This window comes from Leuciscus leuciscus (assembly GCF_965113295.1).
Source record: "Leuciscus leuciscus genome assembly, chromosome: 15".
NCBI classification, from domain to species: Eukaryota; Metazoa; Chordata; class Actinopteri; order Cypriniformes; family Leuciscidae; genus Leuciscus; species Leuciscus leuciscus.
The window spans coordinates 40,941,581-40,967,981 of record NC_138739.1 but is presented as its reverse complement, the minus strand read 5'-3'; the positions used below and the strand labels follow the sequence as shown (position 1 = coordinate 40,967,981).

General features: G+C 38.6%; 1 protein-coding gene and 1 long non-coding RNA gene across 2 annotated transcripts; both read right to left on the bottom strand.

The window, feature by feature from the left end:
• Positions 1-445: 445 nt before the first annotated feature.
• map1sa (microtubule-associated protein 1Sa) lies at positions 446-25,429 on the bottom strand. Its single transcript, XM_082138084.1, has 7 exons — positions 25,266-25,429; positions 19,240-19,341; positions 7,174-7,256; positions 5,996-6,136; positions 2,684-5,876; positions 2,066-2,262; positions 446-1,801 (listed from the first exon to the last, which is right to left on the bottom strand). The coding sequence occupies exons 1-7, from the start codon at positions 25,420-25,422 to the stop codon at positions 1,646-1,648; spliced, it is 4,029 nt and encodes a 1,342-aa protein (XP_081994210.1). The 5' UTR covers positions 25,423-25,429; the 3' UTR covers positions 446-1,645.
• Positions 16,939-17,299, bottom strand: LOC309475387. The gene is made up of 3 exons (XR_014197633.1): positions 17,232-17,299; positions 17,058-17,189; positions 16,939-16,972 (listed from the first exon to the last, which is right to left on the bottom strand). It is a non-coding gene; the product is annotated as an uncharacterized lncRNA (long non-coding RNA).
• Positions 25,430-26,401: the final 972 nt, after the last annotated feature.

Here is a 26,401-nt window from a genome sequence, read left to right as displayed (position 1 = left end):
TCTATTCAGTTTTGCATGACCTCGAAACCTAAGCGTCCTAATATGGTCATTGATTATTATCTTTGATGATGAATATCTTTCCATTAAGCTGCACTTACACGAACATAAGGATTCATTTTTGTCAATATTTTTATCATTATATAATGACTGTCACTATATTGCCACAGTACACACTTTTTGTTTGTTTGTCATACAGTTTTCTGGAGGATTTTTTTTTGTGAGCCCTCACATCACTGCAAAGAAAGATACAAATAAAAAAATAAAAAAACACACTGTCAATACTAACATTCTTAATTTATCAACTTTATTTGACATTTGAAAATATGCTTACATTTTGGAATCTCGTACTGAAATATTAAAGCCTGTTAGTGACATTAGCACACACTTGCTATATTTATTTTCTTTTTTGGCTGTTTTTTTTTTTTTCCTTTTAAGAAAAAAAAAAAATCAAAACATAGTACTTGTACCTCATAAAAATCATTTTATCGGCTCAGGAAGGAAAACAATCAAAGTGCAATTTAAAAAAAGGTAACGCATAAACTGTCCCACCTAACGGCTTAATTAGAGGACCAAACAAACATGTTTTAATTGTGGTCTGGTGAGGCCCTTTCCATAAAACATTTTATTTCTCATTAACTATTGCAGCCATTGCTGTGACAATGTGCACATTAGTTGAGCTGTCTACTACATGACATTCAACAAAAACAAGGTGATCAGCAAAAAGTACTCACGATTCAAATGACATGCTGCTTTAGTGTTAGTCGACGATGGCAGAACAATAAGGCATCCATCTTTGTATACATATAATGTTTCTCCTCCAAAAGGAGCAAAGACGAGGGACAAAAAAGTATTATCAATAAGTGCAGAACTAATATGTCACCTGGCTTGCACTACATATATGTTCCACGAAAATAAACTCTACTTTTCTACATAGTGTTTGCAATAAAATAGACCCTGACATTTTGAAACCACACTTTCCGTTGAACGTTTTAATCTGAAAATCGTCATTTGGTTCAAAGTACAACCTCAATTATCTCAACCTCAATTTTTATCGAGATGGTATAGCTTAGTTTTTGTTCATTTATTGACGAAGGTGGTTCGGTTTTGTTAAACAAAACAGATTTTCCTTGCCTAAACTTGTTAAAGGTCCCACTGATAACATTGGCCCTGCTGTGCATGATTCAGCGCAGGATCTGTACAGTGAAACGCCATTTACAGACATATCAAGTGTTAATCTGGATATTTAACTCTATTCTACTATAGTTTTCCAAGGGGCATCCAAACTGTGCAAAATATATGTGTAAGTAATGTAGGACCATGAGCTTGTAACATCTAGAAATCAACATGCTAGATATCAACTAGACGCAATGAATTATATAAAATAACTGCTAAAAATAGCCATAAAAAATAAAGAAATGGCAATATTGTCTACCCTGTTCACACAGAATCCATAACACTTTAATAAGCAGCAAGTGTACATGTTAAATTACAGATAAAACGTCATTGCTGATGAATTTAACCGAAATGCTTCATGGTAAACAAGGTAAAATGTGTGAAGAAACTGAGAGGCATAATTTTGCACATTATTTTGAAAGTGAACAGAAGTGCTCTAGTGACAGGCAGGGGTGTGATTCTTCAGGGGTCTTTAAAACTCCACTTTACATGCTGGGAAGGTCTCGTCCTGCATGGCGACAGTGCTGTTGCTTCCAAGTACTGTGATTGACAGATCTCGCTGCCGCTCATGGGTCTCCTGGTACCAGTTGTGCATAGTCACTGAATCAAAGGTGGGGATCAAAGTCACCTGGAAGTGAACGGAAAAACGATAAACAATAAGTAAAACAGTAAAGTAACTATGCCTGTGCAGATACCTGACACTATCAGGGTGAGTGAACCTTGTCAAAACTATTCCTTTAAGTTTAAACCATCCATACAACTGTATAAACAAAGCTGGAGATTATTCAGAAGGTTCTGCTTACTTTTTGTGTAATATTGCTGTATGTTCTACACCTTTTGTAAAGCACCTTGAGCTTGGGAAAGGTGATGAATGAATAAAACATCTAGTTACCTGAACATCTGGCCAGGATGCTTTGCCCTCTAAAAGAGAGTCGAGAATAGATCTCATGACTGTTTTCTTGTGCGGCTCATCTCCACTAATTATATAGCAGGATGAGCGGAGGCGCCGGAAAAACTCCACATCGACAGTGGAAGCTGCCGAGCCAGAGGGCAAATATGCCAAGTCCAAACAGACTGCACTGACAGAACCTGCAAGGAGAAGCAATGACATTATGCACAATTGGACTTTTATTACTGTATGGTTGTGGCAGTGAATGAATTTAGAGACAACCTTTTAGGGAATCCAAGGGTTACTGTTAGCATGCTAAAATCCTCTCAGATAGAAATTCATCCCTCACTAATTGACTAATCCAGGGGTTCTAAACTCTAGCCCCTCAATATCCACTTTCTGGCAGAGTTTAGCCCCAAACTCAAAATACCTGCAATTTTCTACTAATCCTGAAGACCTTGATTAGCCTGTTCAGCAGGTGCGTTTGATTAAGGTTGGAGCTAGACTCTGCAGGAAAGTGGACCTCGATGGCCAGAGTCGAGAATCCTTGGACTAGTCAAATGCCCAATCCCCAATAGATGTGCAATTCATATATTTCTGGAAGAAACCATGAGCACTCACTGGATGAGGACTTTGAAAGCCCTGGTCTAGATCCACTGGTAGCATTGCGGGATGCAGGCCTGGTGTCCAGACTGGACATAGCCCGAAAAGTTCCACTGGCAGACACGGGAGCACCAGTCTTTGCCTTCCCACTTTGCGTTATGTTTGCAGATGCAGTCTTTGAGGACACAGTTGCTATTTTTTTGGTCTTCGACGTTACATTCTTGGAAGATCTCCCCTGAGCATCGGCCTCTGGGTCGGCCATGCAGGCACCAGGCTGGGGTGGCAGCGGTGGTAAATCCTTCATCGGGGCAGGTGGAGGGTCTTCGGAGACACGCTGGGAATTGTGGTGTATCGAATGAGTGCTAGGATGGTCATGAGGATGGTGGGGTGGAAAGATATCACTAGCTTCCTCATCAGAGTCCAAGTCCTCTGTAATGGAGGGACACTCTTCAGTGGCTGGTGGCGCATCAGAATCAGAAACCGAGATGAGGGAGACACTAACAGAGGACGTTGTCTCCTGACCTTCCACTGACTGATGATCACCACTACTACTGCACTGGTTCGGCTCTTGAGAGAGGTCAGGACTTGGGGCGACAACCTCACAGGACAGTCCCTGCTGGTTCTCTGGAGATTTGTGATGCTGAAACTCACAAGGTGAAACCAGACATAGATCGACATCATGTGGAAGGATGTCAATCTGTGGTCCAAAGAGGTGATTCTCAGATTCATCATATGTGTTTTGACTATTATGAGATGTTTTTAAATCCGTTTTTGGGTCGCGGTCTGCTAAATGTCCATTAGTGTATGCCAAATTACCAATCTCCTCCTGTGAATGACAAACAGGCACTTGTTCATAGGATAACGAATCATCTACTTCAGTGGAGTGTGGAGAGCCAACTTCCGCAGGAAAGGAAGTGAAGCTAGGAGAGGCGTCGGGTAGAGTATCTTTAAGTGAAGTAGAGGAGAGAAAGCTTGGTTGTCTATCTTGTGATGATATGGAGCTGTTTTCTAGATTGCTTCTCGAACAACCTGCCATCGAGTTCTTGCAGAATACCATCTGACTGTCTTCAAAACCGATACCAGAAGCCCTGATGCTTGCCTTACAATCTTCGCCAGAGACCTGAGAAGCATTATTCTTCACAGAGTCCGTGGGAGAAACTAACTCGAGGGTTTTTTCGTCCAAGCTTGTACAGACATCCTCTTTGGGGCATCCATTAAGCTCTGTTGGAGTGAGATCAAAGTTTACACTTCTCTCACTCTTTGGAGTCTGTGCAAGTGGGGAGGAGGGTCCAATAGTAATGTTTGAGCCAGGGTTCCCATCCATACTCCGAAACTTCTCTGGACTTTCGTCAGTACCTTTTTTAGAGCCATTCACCTGCACATCGTTGTTGCCAGAGGCACATTCAGTTCTTAAGCTTACATTATTGCCTTCAACATCCTGCAATTGTTCATTCTCCATTTTCAACTTTTCAATTTGTGCAGTAACATCCTCAGGCGTAGATGTCTTTGGCCGGTCTGCACTTGCTTCTCTTGAGGATTTCAGATTGTCAGGCTCTTTTTTGTCTGGCTTTGGCTTCCCTTTGGGTAAAGGATCCTTTTTAGGGACCATCAAATCTTTCTTTAGTGAGCCATTCTTGACAACTGACTTTCTAGACTCTGTACTGCCTGGCAAATGTCCGGTGACTTTCTTAACATCCTTACCAAGAGTTTTTGTAGTTGTTTTTTTGTCTTCTGGTTTGACCTCTTTCTTAACCTCTTTTTTCACATCAGGTTTAATATCTTTCTTGGGCTTTGCACTGAGATCTTTTTTCAAGAGTTCTTTCTTTTTCTCTACATTCTCATCCTTCTTTGCAATACTTGTCGGTGGCCGTTCCTCTTTCTTCCTAACTTCCCTCTTTTCATCTTTAGCAGGTTCTTTCTTAGTCACTTGCTTTTCAGGCTTAGATGGTCTTTGTTTCACATCATCTTTTGGCTTTGCTTTTTCCTCACCCTCTTTCCCTTCTTTTGGAACGGTGTCATTAGTGGATTTGGTCTTTGTTTTAGTGTCTTGCTTTTTCAACTCTACTTTGCTTACCTTGTCTTTGAGTAAGGCACTACCAGGTCGAGATTCTTTGGAAATACTCTTAAGACTTTCCTTGCTCCCAGCATGCTTTGGCTGTTTATCCAACTTTGATGTCTCAAGGTCCTTCAAACTAACTACTGGGTGTTTGAGAAACTCTAGATGCTTTAGTCTCTCTAAACCTTCAAAGATCTTGGATTCTGGAGTGCACCCAGGAAACAGAACCCGAATGATCTTTTCTCGAGGATTAGCTGGATGCCAAACCAACAGGGCACATATGGAGACCATACAGTCTAGAGGGATTTCTGAGGTTTTTATGTTTGGAGTGCTAGCAGGCCAAGTTTGCAAGAAAGCTTCAAGTTCTTTGCTACCTTTGACTGGATTGAGTACATAAAGATCTAGGCGACCTACACCCATCTTCTGGAAAAGAATCACCGGCTCGATAGCCGGCCCAGCAGAGCGACTGAGCTGCTCTGGAAAAATTGACAACCTTTCTAAATGCTGTAACGTTAGGGCAACTTGATCACAACTTCGAAGGACCCTGGGGTCAGTCTGCAATGTTTTGAGTCTTTCAGAAGCATTGAAAAATACAACCCCTATTTCTGGCGATATCAGATTCTTCTGCCAGTCTTCATTGCTCTGCGATCCAGCGGACTCCTCTTCTTCTTGTTGTTCAGCCACTTTTCTGTGAAGTAGGCTGTTCATACCAGGTAGATTATCCACACCAACATGGGTGAGCAATACTGAGTCGACTCGGTCTAAATGTCTCACCAGTTTCCAAAAACAGGATCGAGTATCAGACCCCCCATTGACCAAGACATTGAAACCATTCACAGCAAAGAAGGCACAGTCACCTCTTCCTCCAGGAAACACATAGCAGCAGGGACGGGACAGTTTCAGGAAGCCCACTGTACTGGGTGGCACAAGGAGATCAAAAGGCGACTGAGCTTCAAGAGACTCTGACAGATACTCGGTAAACTCCTGAAGGCCCTCCATCTCTGGTAGCACTAATGGAGGGTTGGTTTTAATTTCTATATAATCTTGCAAATTATGCTTTTCTAATTGAGAATTTTTCCACATCCCAGATTCTGGACAGCTCAGGGTTAGGCTGGCTTTCTGAGTAGGGTCCGCAGAGCTCAGAAGATCTCCAATCTGTGTAGGGAAATGAAAACTTTCATTAATTGGAGGCAATTCATTTGTTTTTGTGTATTTTAATATCAAAAGAGTAGAATTACTACATAATTAACTTGTTTGACAAACAGGCGACTAACCTCTTCATCTGTAAATATCTGGATAAAGTCATTTAGTGAAAAAGACCCAATTTGCAACTCAAGGTCTCCAGTATCTTCAACACATTGTCCAGCAAGAATTAGCAGCTTATGAAGAGACGTATCAGAAATGAGCCGACGGACCTATGAAAATAAAGACCAGCATTAAAATGTGCAACATGTATGGGTTACACTTAAATATTACTGGAGAGTATTAAGCAAGCTAATGTTGAACTATACAAACAGGTATTCAGCCCTCAAATCAAGACCCTGACTACATTTTAAGAGGTATTAAAAGACGACACTTAGGCTGCTGCTCTGGATAGCAAATATCAAGAGCAAATATAACTGGACAAGGTACTTCAAGAAATGCATCAACATCTCCCTGTGTTTACACGGTCTAACGCTGGGTAAACACCAGTCAAATAGCTTTCATACATTTATCAGGAAATAACTGCAGTGGCCAGAGAACTGAGGGTGCAAGTGTGGAATTATACAGCAAAACCAATATTTAACCGTTTAAACATAAGAAAATCAATTGGATCATAAAAGCGAACATTACTCTGTCTTTGATTTAGGGGTTGGGTAATTTAGCTTTTAAAAAATCTTTATATTTGCACTTACATTTATTCACTAAGCAAACGATTTTATCCAAAGAGGAATACAACAAGCAATTCATCTTAAGGGGGATTTCAAACTAAGACATTCATTTTTGACGAACAGTATGTAGATGTGTAGTGAGTAGATGTGGATTGTTTCTGAATGTAGTAACGTTACATTACGCAGTCTGTTGAAGCGTGTTTTCTCAGGTTACTGATGCACATACACAGTTTTATGCACTATTGTAACCTAATTTCCCTTGCATGCACATTAAGGAAATAATATGTTCAAAAGTTAAGGCACTTTAAAAAGTGAATGTCATTTAATTTCAATAAAAGATGCGATGCTTGTCTTGATTTGGTTTATTTTTTGCTTATTGCGCTCCCTTGTACCCTCTTGTGTACAGTACTTTTTCCTCTTAATATTGTCTTCAGAATTCGAATATAATTCGAATTGTGCTAATATTTAAGAAAGAGATATGAATTTAGCTTTTCGGCCACTTTTCGACAACCCTACTAGTTATGCTAAGGATGTGATGATATTAGTGTGTTGCAAACTACACAAAGCACTTAGACACTCACCTCTGAACAAACCAAATCATGAGATGGGTTAACGATCACCTGGGTCTCTAGCACATCCCCGCTGTGCTGCAGTGTCTTCTGGCCTGCGGACGGAGACAGAGGGGGAGATCTTTTAAAAACGTTAGTCCATGAACACTAGGTGATTATTTTAATTGAGTATGTACAGATACACACAGTGGCCACAGCACAGTGACAAACACAGCAGCTGAACAGGCAACACTATTTACAATTTAAGGCAAGACACTACAGGTGAATAGGGTAAAAATCTTAACTAGCAGATATCACCATGAAACTTTCCCAGTTGATTGCCTACATTAAGATGAGAAAAAAAAAATACTACAAATTTTCTGTAATTTAATGTTTAAATATGCAAATTAGGCAATATCTAATTAAATATGTGCTAATTTGCATATATTTAAAAAATACAAAACCTGAGTATTGGATAAAGCCAGGTTAAAAATATTTTTTTCGTTGTGTTCACATATTAGATGGGGAAAAAAAGAGGGATTTATGGATATCTACTTTTGTTATCCTGTAAATCACAATCAGTAGCCTTAAAAAAAATATTTGCGCCATGTTTTTTGGAATAAAATGTTATATAAATCAGGCTAGGAATAATATATTTCCAAATCCCTCTGCAAATGTCTTCATAATATAACTAGGTACAAGACTGGAGAGTTTGGTGTATATATGTGCTACTGAAGTGGAGATTTCGAACTTGGAGTAGAAAAGAGAGAAAAGTCATTTTGAGAAAACGAGCTTTAAAGATTTATCATCAGCCAATGAGATTGCGCATTCAGCCCTTTTACTTTCACGATTGGTTGCTGATAAAAAGGAAGTGACCATATTTGGATCCGACAGCATTGTACAGGAGAGAGAGAGCTTTCTAGCGGTGTGTGTGATGACAGGGAGCAGACAGAGATCGTGTTGATTAAGAACGCCAACTTTGTTGAATTTATGAGAAATCTACAGACGCAAACAGACAAAGTGTAGTAAAATAAAGACCTAAATGTGTATTTCGGACTTTTTTTCACCATAAGTCTGAAAGAAGACGTTATTGAAGACAAATATCCAAAAATCTCAAAATTGACCAGTAAAAAAAACAACTATGATTTTGCCTGCCGTGTCTCGCCTTAATGGAAATAACACACAGTCTATGAGCTCACATTGAGCTACGGCGCTGGCGCAGGTTACATAAGTGTGAAGATTTCCTGATCCGAATGGTGCGAAGTCCAAAACCACAGCAGCATATATCATCATGTGGGTTTATTGCTCGAGATGAAAGGTTCTACTTTACTTCCTCAAACTTATATTTTCATGCCAACAAAATCATTTCGAGACTGTGGATTAGGAAGTACAGGACGTTAAAGGGCTCAGAAAAAGGATGTTTAAGAAGACTAGCTGCGTGACATGTTCCTGTCTTCTCCACAAACAATGAGCAAACGTGAGCCGAAGGTAACTCTAGCCTTCTGTTCGTGCCCATGACGAGTCGAAAACACATGGTGAGGAAGCCTCTCCTTCCTTCCTGTAGCAGACGCTGAGCTATGACAACATCTTTGCAGCCTCTATCAGTCAACACACAAATTGAGAAACAATATCTAGGTCTCCAGAATAGCAAATGAAAGCGGAGGCACTGGAGCCGCTCAACTGTACAGGTGTGGGTCCTTTAAATTAAAAATTAAAGGATGCAACCAGGGCTATTATCAGTAACTAAAAATATTACAAATATTTAAAGAATGCGGACAATACAATCTAAATCTAAATAATGTTGCCTTGGAAAAGTTGCCTTGGCAAAAAACAGAAATAAAGTTTAAGTTGAAGCACTAAAATTATTACTTGGATTTGGAAATAAATTAACTAAAACCGAAATAAAAATAAATGTATCCCAAACAGCAAAATTATATACAATGACAAAAGCCCATAACAAAATGACTAAAATTAAACAAGTCTCTTTTTAATATATGTAAAATCTACAATAAAAGTAAATTAACACTGAACTCAACCAATAAGTGTCATATATAGTCAACATATTGCATCAATACATGCAGGACATATATCTAGCCTTTAGTGGGATCAATTCATTCAAAGAGAAGAAACTCGAGACAAAACAGGAAATGATATCATAGAGAGGACTCTGGCAGAAGGTCATTTGGTCTTTTAGAATATCAGAAAAAAATACCAATTTTCCATGAAAAGGCAAGATTATTTTAGTTTGTAAAATGTCATGTGGAGAAACTTTCTAAAAATGTATGAATATTTAAAAAGTGTTGTTCAAGATGTCTACATTCGTATGTTGTCAAAGTGTAAAGAAATATTTCATTACTTTTCATTTGATGGCAACATCACATGATATGTTAAGACAAAATAAAAATGTAAACCTATTGAATTTTTTATATATATATACACATGTGTGTATGTATGCATGTATATGTAATATCATATATCATGTTGATTACCTACAGTCTTATACATATACGGATATACATGTATATATATTTTTTTTTTTTTTTTTTTTTTTTTAATCAAAATCCTATGAAACCAACATAAATACAGAGTTCTAAGAACTTAGCACACAAACTTTAAACTATTTTTAAGAGATTTGTCTATTCTTATTGAATTATTCAAACTTTTCCTTTATTATTTTATTCCTAACATATGCACACACGCACACGCACACACAACTGTGTTGTTGCAACTTGCATAGTGTTGTTCCATCCAAATTGTAGCATTACCCATAGACAGAATTGGTTTAAAATATTTCTCAGGGCACAATCAAAACCAAGATGAAATAATAATTGTAGTATTCAGTTTGTGTTTTAAAAAAATAAAATAAAATAAAAAACAATTCTTAAATACATGCGTGTGCGTGTGTGTGTGTGCGTGTGTATATTTATATATACCGGTATACACAATATAATAGGCTAATCGTTTCACAGCCCTAATATGTTTGATCATAATTTTTTTACAGTGTAAAATTAGTTTGAAAGCTTAAATTAAAAAAAATAAAAACTTATTCTCGAATCCTTCTAGGCTTATTCAATGTTTGAATTCTGGTGCAAAGTGCCAAAGCAAATCCATACTTCAGTTAGAAATCAAGGGCATGAATATGGCATCTGCAGAAACAGTCCCAGTACTGTTGTTGTTTACCAGAATGATAAAACTCCAGCGAAAGCTTTCCTCGACTCTCTTCAGCGTATCTCTGATGATCTTATCTAACAGCGATTATGCTGTGGCGGCCCTTCCCCAAACATACAAACAACCGCAGCGCGGGTTGCGACAGCTCTCAGAGCAGAGACATGTAGCCGATGACAAACACAACAGCATATGGAAATAACAGAACTCATGTGGTGTATGGGACATGATCTAAAGTACTGGGGCTCAGATAAGCACATGCTCCCAGCTGGTCCTGTTCTCTGGCATTTTTGTAAATGGGTATGAGGGGTTTAATCTGATCTATCTGGTGCTAGCTTTCACAACATACCGGCGGGACCGGCTGCTCTACAGCTGAACTACAGTCACACTATAAAAAAAAAATAAAAAAAAAGGGGATTTTAATACACTATATGGACAAAAGTATTGGGACAAACCTCATAATTATTGACTTCATGTGTTTCAGGTCTATAAATCAAACCCCTAGTCATGCAGTCTGCGTTTACACACATTAGTGAGAACAATGTGTCGTTCTGAAGAGCTCAGTGAACTCAAGCGTGATACTGTGATTAGTCAGCTCTGGAAATGTCATCCCTGCTAGATATGTCTCGCTCAACTGTAAGGGGTTTTATTGGAAAGTGGAAGTGTTTAAGAACAGCAGCAACTCGGCCACAACGCATGAGACCATGTAAAGTCACTCATGTAAAGAGCGCTGAGCGCATAGGCCTCGTTTACACGGTCAGAGAAATGTGACCCAATTCAGATTTTGTGCTCATATGTGACACAGATGGGATGTGTTCTATGACCGAGTAAACAGGAAATAAACGCATGCATTCGGATATTTCCAGATCGGTTTCAGGCCTCATTCATATGTGGAAATAAATCCGATATGTGTCAGTGTGACTGAGGCATTAGGGACGGATGGCCCGACGAAACGTTGTGTCGTCGTAGGAGAGGAATGTGGACAAACGCTGACACACGTTGACACAACATATCAAAAGTTGGCTTGCTCATCCTAAAATTTCGGACCCACTGCTTCTCGTTAAAGCCACAATATGCAATGCAATGATGGCCCTTTTCCTCCTCCTTCGCCTCAAAATCATTGTGATGTTTGGCGAACTTAGCATATATCGCAAAGCTAGCATTAAGCATATTTCTTGTTCGTTCATCTGTGCAAGATCCCCCTTTAAGCATGCGCGATGTTTCAGATACAGTAGTATGCCAAGTGTAAACACATGATTCTGATATGGGTCACAATTGAAAGAATGTGTAATGCCCAGTTACGATAGTCACTGTCAGATTACGCGATTTTGACTCCTAAAATCGTTGTGTCGTGGACAAGAAACACGTCAGACTACACGTCACTTTCCGGCCAGTCATCGCGTGCCGTCTCACACGCACACATTCACTCGCACACATATACACACACACACACACACACACTCTCTCACTCTCTCTCACACACACACACAAACGCACTCACTCACGCGCACGCACACACACTCACTCACTGACTCTTGACCAAACCGTTGTGGAGGGCCGAATTTTTTTTTAAATATGCTAGTCTTTTTATCGTTTATCGCAGATGCGATGTCGGTTGTCGTCCACTATGACACACTACACGAGATGAAGCGATTTGAATCTTGCATCCCGACACCCGTTGTCGTTTACGAATCCCCACGACACCCTACGTCAAACGGATCGTGCCAAAATTGGGCTAAAATCGTATAATCTGAACCAGGCATAAACGGACGTCAAAAAAACAAAAAACAAATTTGGATATAGGCAACAAATCAGAATTGGGCATCAAGATCTGCAGTGTAAACGAGGCCATAGTGTGTAAAAGTCGCCAGCGCTCTGCTGATTCCACAGCTGAAGTGTTACACACTTGCACTGGCATTAATATCAGCTCATGAACTGTGCGGCGCCGGCGGGAGCGTCACGGAGTGGGTTTCTATGGCGGAGCAACTGCAAGCAAGCCTCACTTCCCCAAGCGTGGTGTAAAGCACAGCGCTTCTGGACTCTAGCAGTGAAAACCCATTCTGTAGAGTGACGAGTAATGTGTCTCCTTTCGACAGTCTGATGGGCGAGTCTGGGTTTGGCGGGTGCCAGGAGAATGGTACCAGATTGACTGCTTTGAGCCAACTGTAACGTCTGATGGAGGGGGGATCATGGTGCGGGGTTGTTTTTCAGTGTTTACTTCCAGTGAAAGGAAAACGTAATCCTTCAGTATACCCAAGACATTTTGGATAATGCTATGCTTCCAACTTTTTGGGAACAGTTTGGGGAAGGCCATTTTCTATTCCAGCATGCGCTCCAGTGCACAAAATAAGGTCCATAAAGACATGTTTGGATGAGTTTGGTGTGGAGGAACTGACTGGCCTGCGCTGAACCCTGACCTCAACCCCGTCCAGCAGCTTTGGGATGAACTGGAATGGAGATTACGAGACAGGCCGACATCAGTGCCTGACCTCACAAATGCTCTACTGGATTAAATGGTAAAAAAAAAAATTATTGTGGAAAGCCTTCCCAGAAGAGTGGGAGCAGCACAGGGGAACAGCTCCATATAAATGCCTGTGTATTTTGAATGCAATGCCCCATTGCTGTAATCATCAGGTGTCCCCAAAATTGTCTTTTAGACAATCAAATTATATAGTTAGAGGAAGATCTCAATCAGCAGGGCAGCATTAAACTTGAACACAAACTAATACAATTAAAAACACTGAACCTACATACAAAAAACAGCTGTTTATTTTCTGCAAAGACAAATTGGAGCAAATATGAACACAATACCATTAAGTAAAGACAATAAAACGCTACAGTCGGACTTTGAGCACTATTAAGTATATTGATCTTTGTTAAATGTTACTTGGTAAATAAAAATACAACTTGAAAATGTATGTTTTCTCTAGATTGAGGCAGATCTCCAGAAACAGAGTCTCTTTGGTCTTTGGAAAAAGAATAACTACTGCTAAAAAGTATAACCCAAATATCTATCATTTGGGAAAGCTGGGAACTCATGAGGGAACAAAAAGACTCAATAATAGGATTTTTTAATTCAAAAGCGTTTGATTATACCTTACAATACCATATAGACGCACTGTGGATATAAATCAGTGTCCAGGTACAGGATTAAAAAAGGATAAAACAGCTTGACAAGAGACAGACTGACATTCCTGAACAGCTGCTCAATGATTAGTCAGGATTAGTCAGCATATGTGCCTGGAAATGACTGGGACAGTATATATACCCGTCCCATTCAGCCGGACGTAAGCCCTAAAAAAAACCATTGTGTGAAAGATGCTGCCAATGTCTTCAGGGACAGGAGACGGAGGTAATGAAGTTTTCCCCCGGCTCGTCCCGAACGCTTCAACACAGTGCCTTCATTGTACAAGCCAAATCAAAACACCGAAAGCTTGAGCTCCCTGTGATCTAAAAGGCACAAACGAATTATTAATTCTTAAACGACACAAATAAAAATGTTTCGGTCTGTTTGTGCTGCAGTGAAAGGCTGTGTTGTTCTGGGCACAGAGAGGTTTACAGATATAGACGGGTCCTCCGAGCGGATTCCTCTGTGAGGTGACGTCCACGAAAAGAACAGTTTGAGCCGGAGGGGAAGTTCAGATCAGGGAGACTCTTTTACATTCGGTATAACATCCAAGACAGGGTAGAAGTACGAACAAACATCTTATCTTAGGGGCTGTTTACACAACACCGTTTTCAACAAAAATGGTCGCTTTGGCGAGTCGTTCATTTACACGACAGGAGGCCTGAACCAGCAAACTTTGAAAACATGTTTCAAAGTGCAAGTTTTTGAAAATGACACTGTTTTATCGTCTCTGTGTAAACTACAAAAACATCAATCTGTGAAAACGCTGACGTCATGCGCATGTGTATTACGTGTTCAGCCTATAGGCGCTTAGTGTATCTAGTACAACGCCACCTACTGGCCAGGCATGAATAATACAGCGTTTTCACGGATCCGTGTGAACGGGGATCGTTTTGACGATGTTGTCGTCTGTAGCCTACGTGAAAAATGCAAAGGAGAGACGTTCCCATTTTTAGTACATTGATGTAAAATAAGGCTAAGGTATGTTTACACGACAACAAAGTAATGGTATTTTGCTGGAATTATAGTAAGTAGAGCCTGTGAATAAATAAACCAGTAAATTAAATGCACACCTTGAGTTGCGCGATGTCATTTATATATACATATAGGTCACACTTTATATTAGCTGGCCTAAACTACAGTTAGATCATTGTTAAGGGTAAAGTTAGTTAAAGTCAATCACTTTAAATGTAATTACAACACACCAATATGCATACAGTACACAATAAGTAAATTGTATCAAATGGTTAAGTACATAGTAGTTGAGGCCACCTAATATAAAGTGTGACCCAAACATTATTATATTACCATTGTTATAAATTAATGTATTATGAACAAACATGCATGAAAACAATAAACAACAGTATATTTATAAATCAACATTAAGATTATTAAATGCTGCTAAAGTTGTCCATAATACTTATACACTAACTAATGCGAACAAATTGAAGTTATTAAAAAAAATCTTTACCTTTAACTACATTTTGTAATATGAAAAAAGCAAGATCACATAATGACGGAAGAATCCACAGAATTATTCAATCTAGTAACTCCTGAGTTAAAAAGGTAAAAATTTCAAAGTAATTTTTTTATTTATTTTTTATCATCGGTTATTGAAGTTAAAGCTATATGTGCAAGAACAGTTTCATAGAAAGACTCGTTTTCTTGCCTTTATTTGGGTCTTCAACCCTAACCCTACACTGGACATGTCTACACTGGATGCGACAAACGCCCGATGAATATATATCTGTCCTTCATGTCAGTACGTCATAAAATCGAACACAGCATCAGTTTACTGTCTGAGATCTGTGTAGACAGAATCACCGTTTATAATGAGTTGTGTTGTTTTTAGTTTCATTGCATTTTCGTTAATTAAAAGCAGAAATAAAATAAATTAGATGAAAAAACTTAACAAAAAATAGAAATATTGTCTTCGCAACTATATAACAAATGTTGAAGTATTAAAATGACAAATTATATATAACATTTTATTATTCAAATTATACTAAAATATAAAACATGAATATTTCACACACAAAAAAACTAAACTAAAATGAAAATGAAAGCTGAAAATATAAAATTTCAAATATTAATACATGCTTATAATAGTACAATAAATAAAATAATGGTTGCACTGTGTCCTTTCACATGTAATGTAAACCAGGACTGGTGCACAGTGCAACCATTATTTTATTTATTGTACTATTATAAGCATGTATTAATTAAGCGCATCGACAGCTGTGTGAACACTGGCCATCTGCAGTTTACAAGAGCAAAGCCGTTTTCTCCATTACACACTATAAACCGTCACGCATCGCTCAGCCAAGCCCAAACTAGACTCATCATAAGTGAGGAATTATGAGGAATATCTCAATCAAAATGGCACAAAGAAAACATTGTGCTGTAACCTCAACCAAGACACTTACACAGACATTTTTTAAATATATCTAAATTGTAAATAAAACAGATTATTGGAATACGTTCAACAAGAAAACACTATTGCCATCTTTCTACTTCAAAATCTCATTTAATTCAACTTGCCAATTATTTTTTAATATTTGTGGCATTTACAAGCAATTTCCAAGTGAAACTGGTCTCTACACCATTTCTCCCCCCAGTGTAACCAGTACAGACTGACTTTTTAATAACAACAAGCAGCAGTTGATGGCTCACAGCCAGGATGGCGGCAGCTGGTCACTACATTTGTGACATTGCTGCTTTAATCCTCACTGTATGACCACGCTTAAAAGACAATCATTGTCCATCCTGACCTACTTCAGCAAAGCTGTCAAACTTCACATGCAGGTGACAGGAGAAATGCAAACTGGCTTGACTGTTTCATCTGTGCGTTAACCGCATTTCACTAACACAAGATAATTAAATGGTCATGACAGGATCTGAGAATCAAGACAGGGCTGAAAATCCACTGGACATTAATATACATCCATGAGAAAGAATAGGAAGTCAGATTTCATTGCTGAGGGCAAAGCTAAAGCAGCCATCATCAGACGCCAGGAACGATCACTCGCACTCGGCATCAGAACGAAGCATCAGTGATGCAGAATCACATCACCACGCCTTGAGATGAATGATTCAGGGCCCAGGAGGAATACACAGCACACACTAAACAGGGTTATAGAGGATTCCCTTGAAAAGCACGGCTTGAATACGAAGTATTAGCGATGACTTGGGCCTGGAGAATTTCAGCTGTTCTGGTCAGCTGCTGGTCTTTTCTGCCCTACTCCAGTCTACAACCGGACTGGAAGGGACTTTTACACAGATTGTGGAAGGACATGTTGGTTTCCCTTATTTTCGCTGATTCATGATAAAAAGTTTCAGGCCAACATATCTGTTCTCTCTCTACAAACTTCTATTCACTACTGATCAAAAAAGGAGTAATATTTTAATTACATTCATATAATTATTTTTATACATACTCTCTCGCAAAAATGTTAACGTTCGCCCACAAAACTTCGCGTTCTCTCGCAAAAACCTGATTGTTTCCAACGAAACTTTGCGTTCGCTCACAAAAACAGAAACCTTTGCATTCTCTCGTAAAATCTTTTGTGTTCCCTCAAGAAACTTTCTGTTCGCTCACAAAAACCTTTGCGTTCCCCCATGAAACTTTCCGTTCGCTCACAAAAACCTTTGCGTTCCCCCATGAAACTTTCCGTTCGCTCACAAAAACTGAAACTTTCCATTCTCCCCAAAATCTTTTTGCGTTCCCCCATGAAACTTTCTGTTCGCTCACAAAAACCTTTGCGTTCCCCCATGAAACTTTCCGTTCGCTCACAAAAACTGAAACTTTGCATTCTCCCCAAAATCTTTTTGCGTTCCCTCAAGAAACTTTCTGTTCGCTCACAAAAACCTTTGCGTTCCCCCATGAAACTTTCCGTTCGCTCACAAAAACCTTTGCGTTCCCCCATGAAACTTTCTGTTCGCTCACAAAAACCTTTGCGTTCCCCCATGAAACTTTCCGTTCGCTCACAAAAACTGAAACTTTCCATTCTCCCCAAAATCTTTTTGCGTTCCCCCATGAAACTTTCTGTTCGCTCACAAAAACCTTTGCGTTCCCCCATGAAACTTTCCGTTCGCTCACAAAAACTGAAACTTTCCATTCTCCCCAAAATCTTTTTGCGTTCCCCCATGAAACTTTCTATTCGCTCACAAAAACCTTTGCGTTCCCCCATGAAACTTTCTGTTCACTCACAAAAACCTTTGCGTTCCCCCATGAAACTTTCCGTTCGCTCACAAAAACAAACTTTCCATTCTCCCCAAAATCTTTTTGCGTTCCCCCATGAAACTTTCTGTTCGCTCACAAAAACCTTTGCGTTCCCCCATGAAACTTTCCGTTCGCTCACAAAAACTGAAACTTTGCATTCTCCCCAAAATCTTTTTGCGTTCCCTCAAGAAACTTTCTGTTCGCTCACAAAAACCTTTGCGTTCCCCCATGAAACTTTCCGTTCGCTCACAAAAACCTTTGCGTTCCCCCATGAAACTTTCCGTTCGCTCACAAAAACCTTTGCGTTCCCCCATGAAACTTTCCGTTCGCTCACAAAAACTGAAACTTTCCATTCTCCCCAAAATCTTTTTGCGTTCCCCCATGAAACTTTCTGTTCGCTCACAAAAACCTTTGCGTTCCCCCATGAAACTTTCCGTTCGCTCACAAAAACTGAAACTTTCCATTCTCCCCAAAATCTTTTTGCGTTCCCCCATGAAACTTTCTATTCGCTCACAAAAACCTTTGCGTTCCCCCATGAAACTTTCCGTTCGCTCACAAAAACTGAAACTTTGCATTCTCCCCAAAATCTTTTTGCGTTCCCTCAAGAAACTTTCTGTTCGCACACAAAAACCTTTGCGTTCCCCCATGAAACTTTCCGTTCGCTCACAAAAACCTTTGCGTTCCCCCATGAAACTTTCCGTTCGCTCACAAAAACCTTTGCGTTCCCCCATGAAACTTTCCGTTCGCTCACAAAAACCTTTGCGTTCCCCCATGAAACTTTCCATTCGCTCACAAAAACTGAAACTTTCCATTCTCCCCAAAATCTTTTTGCGTTCCCCCATGAAACTTTCTGTTTGCTCACAAAAACCTTTGCGTTCCCCCATGAAACTTTCCGTTCGCTCACAAAAACCTTTGCGTTCCCCCATGAAACTTTCCGTTCGCTCACAAAAACCTTTGCGTTCCCCCATGAAACTTTCCGTTCGCTCACAAAAACCTTTGCGTTCCCCCATGAAACTTTCCGTTCGCTCACAAAAACTGAAACTTTCCATTCTCCCCAAAATCTTTTTGCGTTCCCCCATGAAACTTTCCGTTCGCTCACAAAAACCTTTGCGTTCCCCCATGAAACTTTCCGTTCGCTCACAAAAACTGAAACTTTGCATTCTCCCCAAAATCTTTTTGCGTTCCCCCATGAAACTTTGTTCGCTCACAAAAACTGAAACTTTCCATTGTCTCGTAAAAACTTGTTCCCCCCCCTGTGGTGGCCACAGGTCTGTGAAAGCGCTATATAAATAAAGCGCATTTACCATTTACCATGAAACGTTGCGTTCATTTGAAGAAAGTTTTTAGTTCCCCCATGAAACTCTGCTTGCAAATCTTTTGCATTGCCCCGATAATTTTTTTAAGTTTTCAAAGTTTCTTAGCGCAGTGAAAAAAACTAAAACAAAGACCACAAAATCATTGGATTATTACTTCTTCCCATGTCATATTCTTTTCCATCCCACAAAATTCCACAGATCTCCCCCCAAAATGAAAATGCCAAACCAACACAAGGGTGAATCTTTCATATATATTGATAGCTTCTTACCTTTGAGGTCCTCAGAAAAGCAAGCGGAGTGTCTTGAAATAAACAGTTTGAGCTGTTCGTCTATGTTGCAGGCGGTCAGGTCGACGTCCCACGAGCGAACACCTGTGCAGAGACAAATCCAGCCCAGTCAGACTTCAGTCAACACATGCGGAAGCTCAATTATTCATCGACCACATTCAACGTCCACATCGTCCTGTGGTCCATGGGACAAGAGACAGTGACACAGACTATTTATAACCCTCCTGGTGCAGGGTTTCTGCAGGCATCTTCAAATTAAATGTAATGCTTTTTAATGCCATTTTAAAAATGTTTAATGCCATACATGACACTAACCACATATATACATATATATATATATATATATATATATATATATATATATAGTATACATATACATATACATAATATATAGTATACATATACATAACATATATACACACATACATATATATGTATGTACAGTACGGGCCAAAAGTTTGGACACATTACTATTTTTAATGTTTTTAAAAGAGGTTTCTTCTGCTCATCAAGCCTGCATTTATTTGATCAAAAATACAGAATTTTTTTTAAATATTGTGATATATTATTACAATTTAAAATAATTGGTTTTCAATTTATTCTACTTTAAATTATAATTTATTTCTGTGATGCAAAGCTGAATTTTCAGGATCATTACTCCAGTCTTCAGTGTCACATGTGAAATCCAGTCTATCACATGATCCTTTAGAAATCATTCTAATATTCTGATGTATTATGAGTGTTGGACACAGTTCTGCTGCCTAATATATTTGACGAATAAAAGGTTTAAAAGAATTGCATTTATTAAAAAAAAAAAATTTCTAATAATATAAATCTTCTTTACTATCACTTTTTATCAATTTAACACATCCTTGCTGAATAAAAGTATTGATTTATTTCAAAAAAAGAAAGAAAAAAAATGACTGACCCCAAATGACTGACCAGTAGTGTATATTGCTGTTACAAAAGATTTCTATTTTTAAAACATTTGCTTCTTTTTTATTTTTTTTATTACTTTTTATTCATCAAAGTATCCTAAAAAAGTATCACAGGTTATGAAAAAATATTAAGCAGCAGAACTGTTTCCAACTTTGATAATGAATCATCATATTAGAATGATTTCTAAAGGATCATGTGATAGACTGGAGTAATGATCCTGAAAATTCAGCTTTGCATCACAGAAATAAATGATAATTTAAAGTAGAATAAATTGAAAACCAATTATTTTAAACTGTAATAATATATCACAATATTACTTTTTTTTTTTTTCTGTATTTTTGATCAAATAAATGCAGGCTTGATGAGCAGAAGAAACTTCTTTCAAAAACATTAAAAATAGTAATGTGTCCAAACTTTTGGCCTGTACTGTATATATGTATGTGTATATGTGCTGTCAATCGATTAAAAAAAATTAACATTTTTGTAGGTTTATATCTAGTTTATATATTTTATAATGTAATAATTTCACAGTTAATCTTCAAATCAATGTAGAAACAACATAAAGACAGAATATTTCAAATACTTGTTTAACGGCATCTTTCTTATGAAGGTGTTACTGTTTGTTCAAGGCAAGTTCAGGTTCAAAGCATGAATAAGAGCGGGATCATATAATGTAAAGCTTGCCAAAGGATAACAAAAATTAATGGATGCTGCGGTAAATATCCACTTCTAATGTAATTTGAACTTTCACATTTTCCTGGTCTAAGCAAATAAAAATTATTCATTTAATTATGAAGGCTATATTCAAATAAATTGATAGTAGACAATTTTCTTCAAAACGATCTAAATTTTTAATGCCTGTAGAATTAAAATGTTATTTTTTGTAATGCTATTTAAGGCCTTAATTTTCGCAAAATCAATTTAATGACTTTTAATGCTTTTGAATGCCCGGCGGAAACCCTGTGGTGAGATGTTCTGTGTCTGCCGTGAAAGAAATGAGGAGGTCAACCACAGACTTCACAGGTTCTGTGAAAGCTGCTAGGTCTCATGTTTTCTTCTCCGGATATATAAATAAAGTTATAAAATGAGGCTGAAGTCAAACTTTTGTTTGGGACTTGTTCTTTGGACAGAAATAACCCGAAGACAAAGAGCAACAATACAGAATTCAAAAGTTTTTTTTTTCCCCCGATCCAAAATAAGATGACCTCTTTCCAGCACTGACTCATTTAAGAAGAACCCTACTACTGCAATGACTTCAGGTTTCTCATGTACTGCCAAATACCAGCTCGGGTTTAGTAAGAGACACCAATTGTTGAGCTTCCAGCAGTGGTGGACCATGACCAGGGGTGGGCGATATACCAGTAGACACTATTAGCGAAACTATTAGAGATTTTGGACTATTGCCTCTATCGCGGTTACGCTCATGTGACGCTGATGTGCTGCGCGGTCACGAGATCTTACCGTTTGCATGTGTTATTACCTATTGCGGTTTAAAAACAAGTGATTTTAAACTGTTTAAGCACAGTTGGCATTAAAAGACAACTCATTTAGCTAATGCGCGCGTGATCAGACTGTGTCTCGGTGTCAGCGCCGTCTTAAAAACGTGCGACATGAAGAGTGAGTGAAATATAGAGCAATAGAGCAAGTGAAAACTGAGTGCTTTTTGACACCTAATTGGTCTTGAACTGTTAAACACACACATCTGTGTGTCAAAGTGACCATATCTTTTGCAAGTAAACGTTCATTTATTAACAGTTGAGAAGGAAAACGTATAAGTATATTGGATCTGTGCAGCCGGTCTTGATGTTATTAATGCTAATAAGAATAAATGTAAGTTTAATAAGAATAAATGTAGCCTATATTTAATTTGCACAGTGAAGACTATGCATGCAGTGTTTTTATACATTTGATTACTTTATCTAGTGTTAGTAATGCTTGAAGTTTTTTTGTTAGGGGACTTGTTTCATTTGTGTCTTTGTTCAATAGAAAGTCTCTCGTTTGCATTCGAAAGTCCAATTTATTTTAAAGTCCCCCTGTGGTGAAAATCCAGCTTTTAATGTTGTTTATGTGTCTATGTGGTGTTTTTAATATGCTTTAAGACACACCATGTGTAAATTCATAAGTCGACAGCATTGCTGAGTATTTCCTCCTTAAAACTGCAGTGAACCAAAGACAGTCTCAAACACACGCTTTGAAATCGCTGGTGTTTCTGACGTCACAAACTACCTTGTAACCAATCAGATCAACGTGTGATCGTCAACCAGTGGATCTCTGAGCTGAGTGAGTGAGTGGAGGCGGGGCTCATTTGCATATTCATAGAACCGCGTATACTAAATGAGGCAAGGGTGTCGAGTTACATTCAAGATATTTTAAGGCATGACGAATTTATTTCAAGGAAAAAACGCTTAAATGTTATTTTGGTGATCAAAGATGAGCTTTAAGGGATACAATGATTGACTACAGGGGGACTTTAACAACTTTACAAAGTAGCTTGGTTGCTATAGGGTGTTGATATGCAGTTGCCGAGGAGTGTTTGTTGAACAAACGGCCTCAAGCACACTTAATTTTGCGGACTGGTGTCTTTTAGGAGAATAAAGAAGGCAGCTGATCGGGTTCGAAAGATGCTGACACCATCTAAACCAGAGCACATCTTATTCCTGTCAGATCACTGTGGTGGAAGCGGCACCGTCTGACCAGGAAGAGAAGGAAACGCTGGCAACAGTCAGAAAGAGGATGTGTGTGTATCAGTCACACGGCCCTTGTGTATCGCCTCAGATAAAGAGACTGAAAATCAAAGGAAAGCAGATGATAAAAGGAAAATAACTCGATCATGTCTAACCAGTGTTTTTTCTCCCAGTCTGACCAACCAAACGGCTTTCTCTCAACGCAGCAGATGCACCGCACACTTATTACAGATGAACTTTGAGCAGCGCAAACCAGCACAATGAGGAAGGAGAGTCTGCAAACACAAGACTCGCTATATATAACCCTGCTGTCCATCGACAAAAGAATTGCTTCGCCTTTTCAGGGACTTTCAACCGAGAGAAAACAAGTCATCGACGCACATCTGCTGCGACGCGATTGCGCTCGTCTTTGATAAGAGTGTGCGTTCAGATTTGGGGATTGCAGGCCCGCAGAGATCTCTAGCAGACAGGGAAGCCATGCTGAAGTAAATGAGCTGCATTATTTATGTTCTGCAGAGCTGCATGGGTCTGTTTATGTGCTTTGGGATCCAGAGGCCAAGAATCTGGCACAAAAAAAAAATGTAAAAATACTGGGAAACCAATAGCATAATTCCCACCTCAGTGAGGCTAGAAGAAAAATATATTGTTGCACAGACAGGCAAGGCTCTAAAATGGACATGAACCGAAGGCTTGAAATGCCACAGAATACCGTTATTTAGTCTGTTGTCATACTGTTATTTAGACATTCACTCTCAGAAAAAAAAAAAAAAAAAAAAAAAGTGCAAAAATTGCACTTGCACCACAGCTGTTCACTGGGGCAGTTCCCTTAAAGGTTAATAGTTCACCCAAAGATGAAAATTAGCCCATGATTTACTCGCCCTCAAGCCATCCTAGGTGTATATGACTTTCTTCTTTCAGACGAATACAATCGGGGTTATATTAGAAAATATGCTGGTTCTTCCAAGCTTTATAATGGCAGTGAATGGAGGATGAGATTTTGAAGCCCCCCAAAAGTGCATCTATTCATGATAAAAGTGCATCTAGCCATGATAAAAGTGCATCTATCCATGATAAAAGTGCATCTATCCATGATAAAAGTGCATCTATCCATGATAAAAGTGCATCTATCCATGACAAAAGTGCATCTATCCATGACAAAAGTTTATCTATCCATGACAAAAGTGCATCTATCCATGATAAAAGTGCATCCAACCATCATAAAAGTGCATCTATCCATGATAAAAGTCCATCTATCCATGATAAAAGTCCATCATATCCATGATAAAAGTGCATCTATCCATGATAAAAGTCCATCTATCCATGATAAAAGTCCATCTATCCATGATAAAAGTCCATCATATCCATGATAAAAGTGCATCTATCCATCATAAAAGTGCATCTATCCATCATAAAATCTCATCCAACATTCACTGCCATTATAAAGCTTGGAAGAGCCAGGATATTTTTTAATATAACTCCGATTGTATTCGTCTGAAAGAATAGGTGTCATATACACCTAGGATGGCTTAAGAGAGAGAAAATCAAGGGCTAATTTTCATTTTTGGGTGAAGTTACCCTATAAAGGGACATCTTTGTACCTCATTTACCCCTGAAATGTTCAACGGTACATATTGCTACTCTAAAGGTACTATTATGCACCTTTTAGGGGTGCATTCGCATAACATTCAGAAGTAACGTTGCCAAAATGTTTGCTAAAGGATCAAATTAAATGTTCACACATTATTATTATTTTTAAATAACATTTTTAGAACTTAAAGCGAATGTTCGCATCACGTTCTCAGAGCACATCTTGTTCGCTGTGTTTACAGGACTATGGCAGTGCTGAGAGCCGAGAGCCCAGTTCAACAGTAAACACGCGTATATATGAGCCCTGTGTGGGCATTCATCTCATTTAGTTCCTACTCAGCAGACAAAATGAAAGGAGGTCAAGGTCATAACAACAAAAGGGAGTCTCTGGAGTTTTAGTATATGGTTACATCCATGCCATGTGACAGCTTTCAAGAGACTTTCAATGAAAATTCAGCAAACATCCCCATTTATATCACCCAGCCTTTTATATTAGCCAGTCCTCAATACTGAGGTACATTTCAAAGTTATAATAGGATTAAACTGGCAGCAGAAATTTAATGAAACTACGTAATTAGTTCTTCCTCGTTATATTCCATCATTTTTAATAATGATAATAACGTTCCAGCAATAAGATCTAAAAAAAGAGACTGCCGTCATTTTCTGAAGACGCTGCAGTGATAAACGAGTTTGTTTTCAGCGATGTGTCTCTTCATGGCGTAGACTCGGAGTGATGGGCGAGGGAAGCGCGCGCTGGATCTCATTCAGTCCCCATCCCACAGTAAGACAAATGTTTACCTCTTTCAATCTCGGACACTAGTACATCCACAAATCCAGCCGGACCGGGCTGTCCGACAATGACGAGCAGAGAGTATTTATCGCTGCAGAAACCGGGACGAGCGCTTCGGTTGGAGTTCTCCATGCTTGCCAACTCGCCGATGTGGTCCGCCGCCATGTTGCAAAGTTTATCACACTCACGATGTCCGATTCGCAAACGAATTGTTCATTTGAATCGGCTCTTTTTAATGATTCAGTCGAATCGATTCTCTCTAGATACATTACGGGGAACTTGCTGTGAGAGGAAAACAGGAGCAATAAACAAACAACACTGAATTTGACGCAAAGATTATTTATTTTTTCAAATATGCAGAAAGGTTGAATAACTGGTGATAAGCCAAACCAGGGACTCAGTTAGAGCAAATGAATCTGGTACACATTTAGATTGAATACAACCAATAACTCACACTATATATATATAACTTAATCGAAAACATGGTGATAACAGCCAAATATTAATATAGGTGCGCAACAAAGAAACGCGAAATGCTGCGTGTTGACTTCTGGTAAAAATTTAGACTCGAAAGAACCGGTTTATTGAAATGATTCCTTCGAACGAACCGATTCCCTTTAATGAATCGGACTACCCAATGGTACTACAAGCGATGCGCTCAGGGAAACACCCACAATTTACATGTGAGGGGCGGGGAATAATGCCTAACGTCATTTGTGTCCTATCAGCTGATAAAGAGATTGCAAATTGGTATTTTGGAACCATGTTAAAAGAAAACGTGTGCATTTGATGTGCTTTTTTAGAATGCCATCTGAAAAAATGTAAAAAAATAAACAAAAAAACCCCAATACATTGAGAAAGTTATTTATTTTATAAGGAAAATGCCATATGCATTAGAAGAAGTGGGCTCTTTTAAACCAAATTTCTTATTTTAGAAATGATTTTAAGTTATATATAAATCCTTTTAACAAACTAAAAACAAAAAAGAGCTGAAAACATGTCACTGGTGTCACTTTTTTTAAATCCATTAAATCAAAATGGACAGTTTGTGTTTTATTATGGAATATTGCTGTATTTATTATAAAGGATTTATCGGTGCACATCATTATTATTTTAAATTCATGTTCCTCATAATCTTGAATCA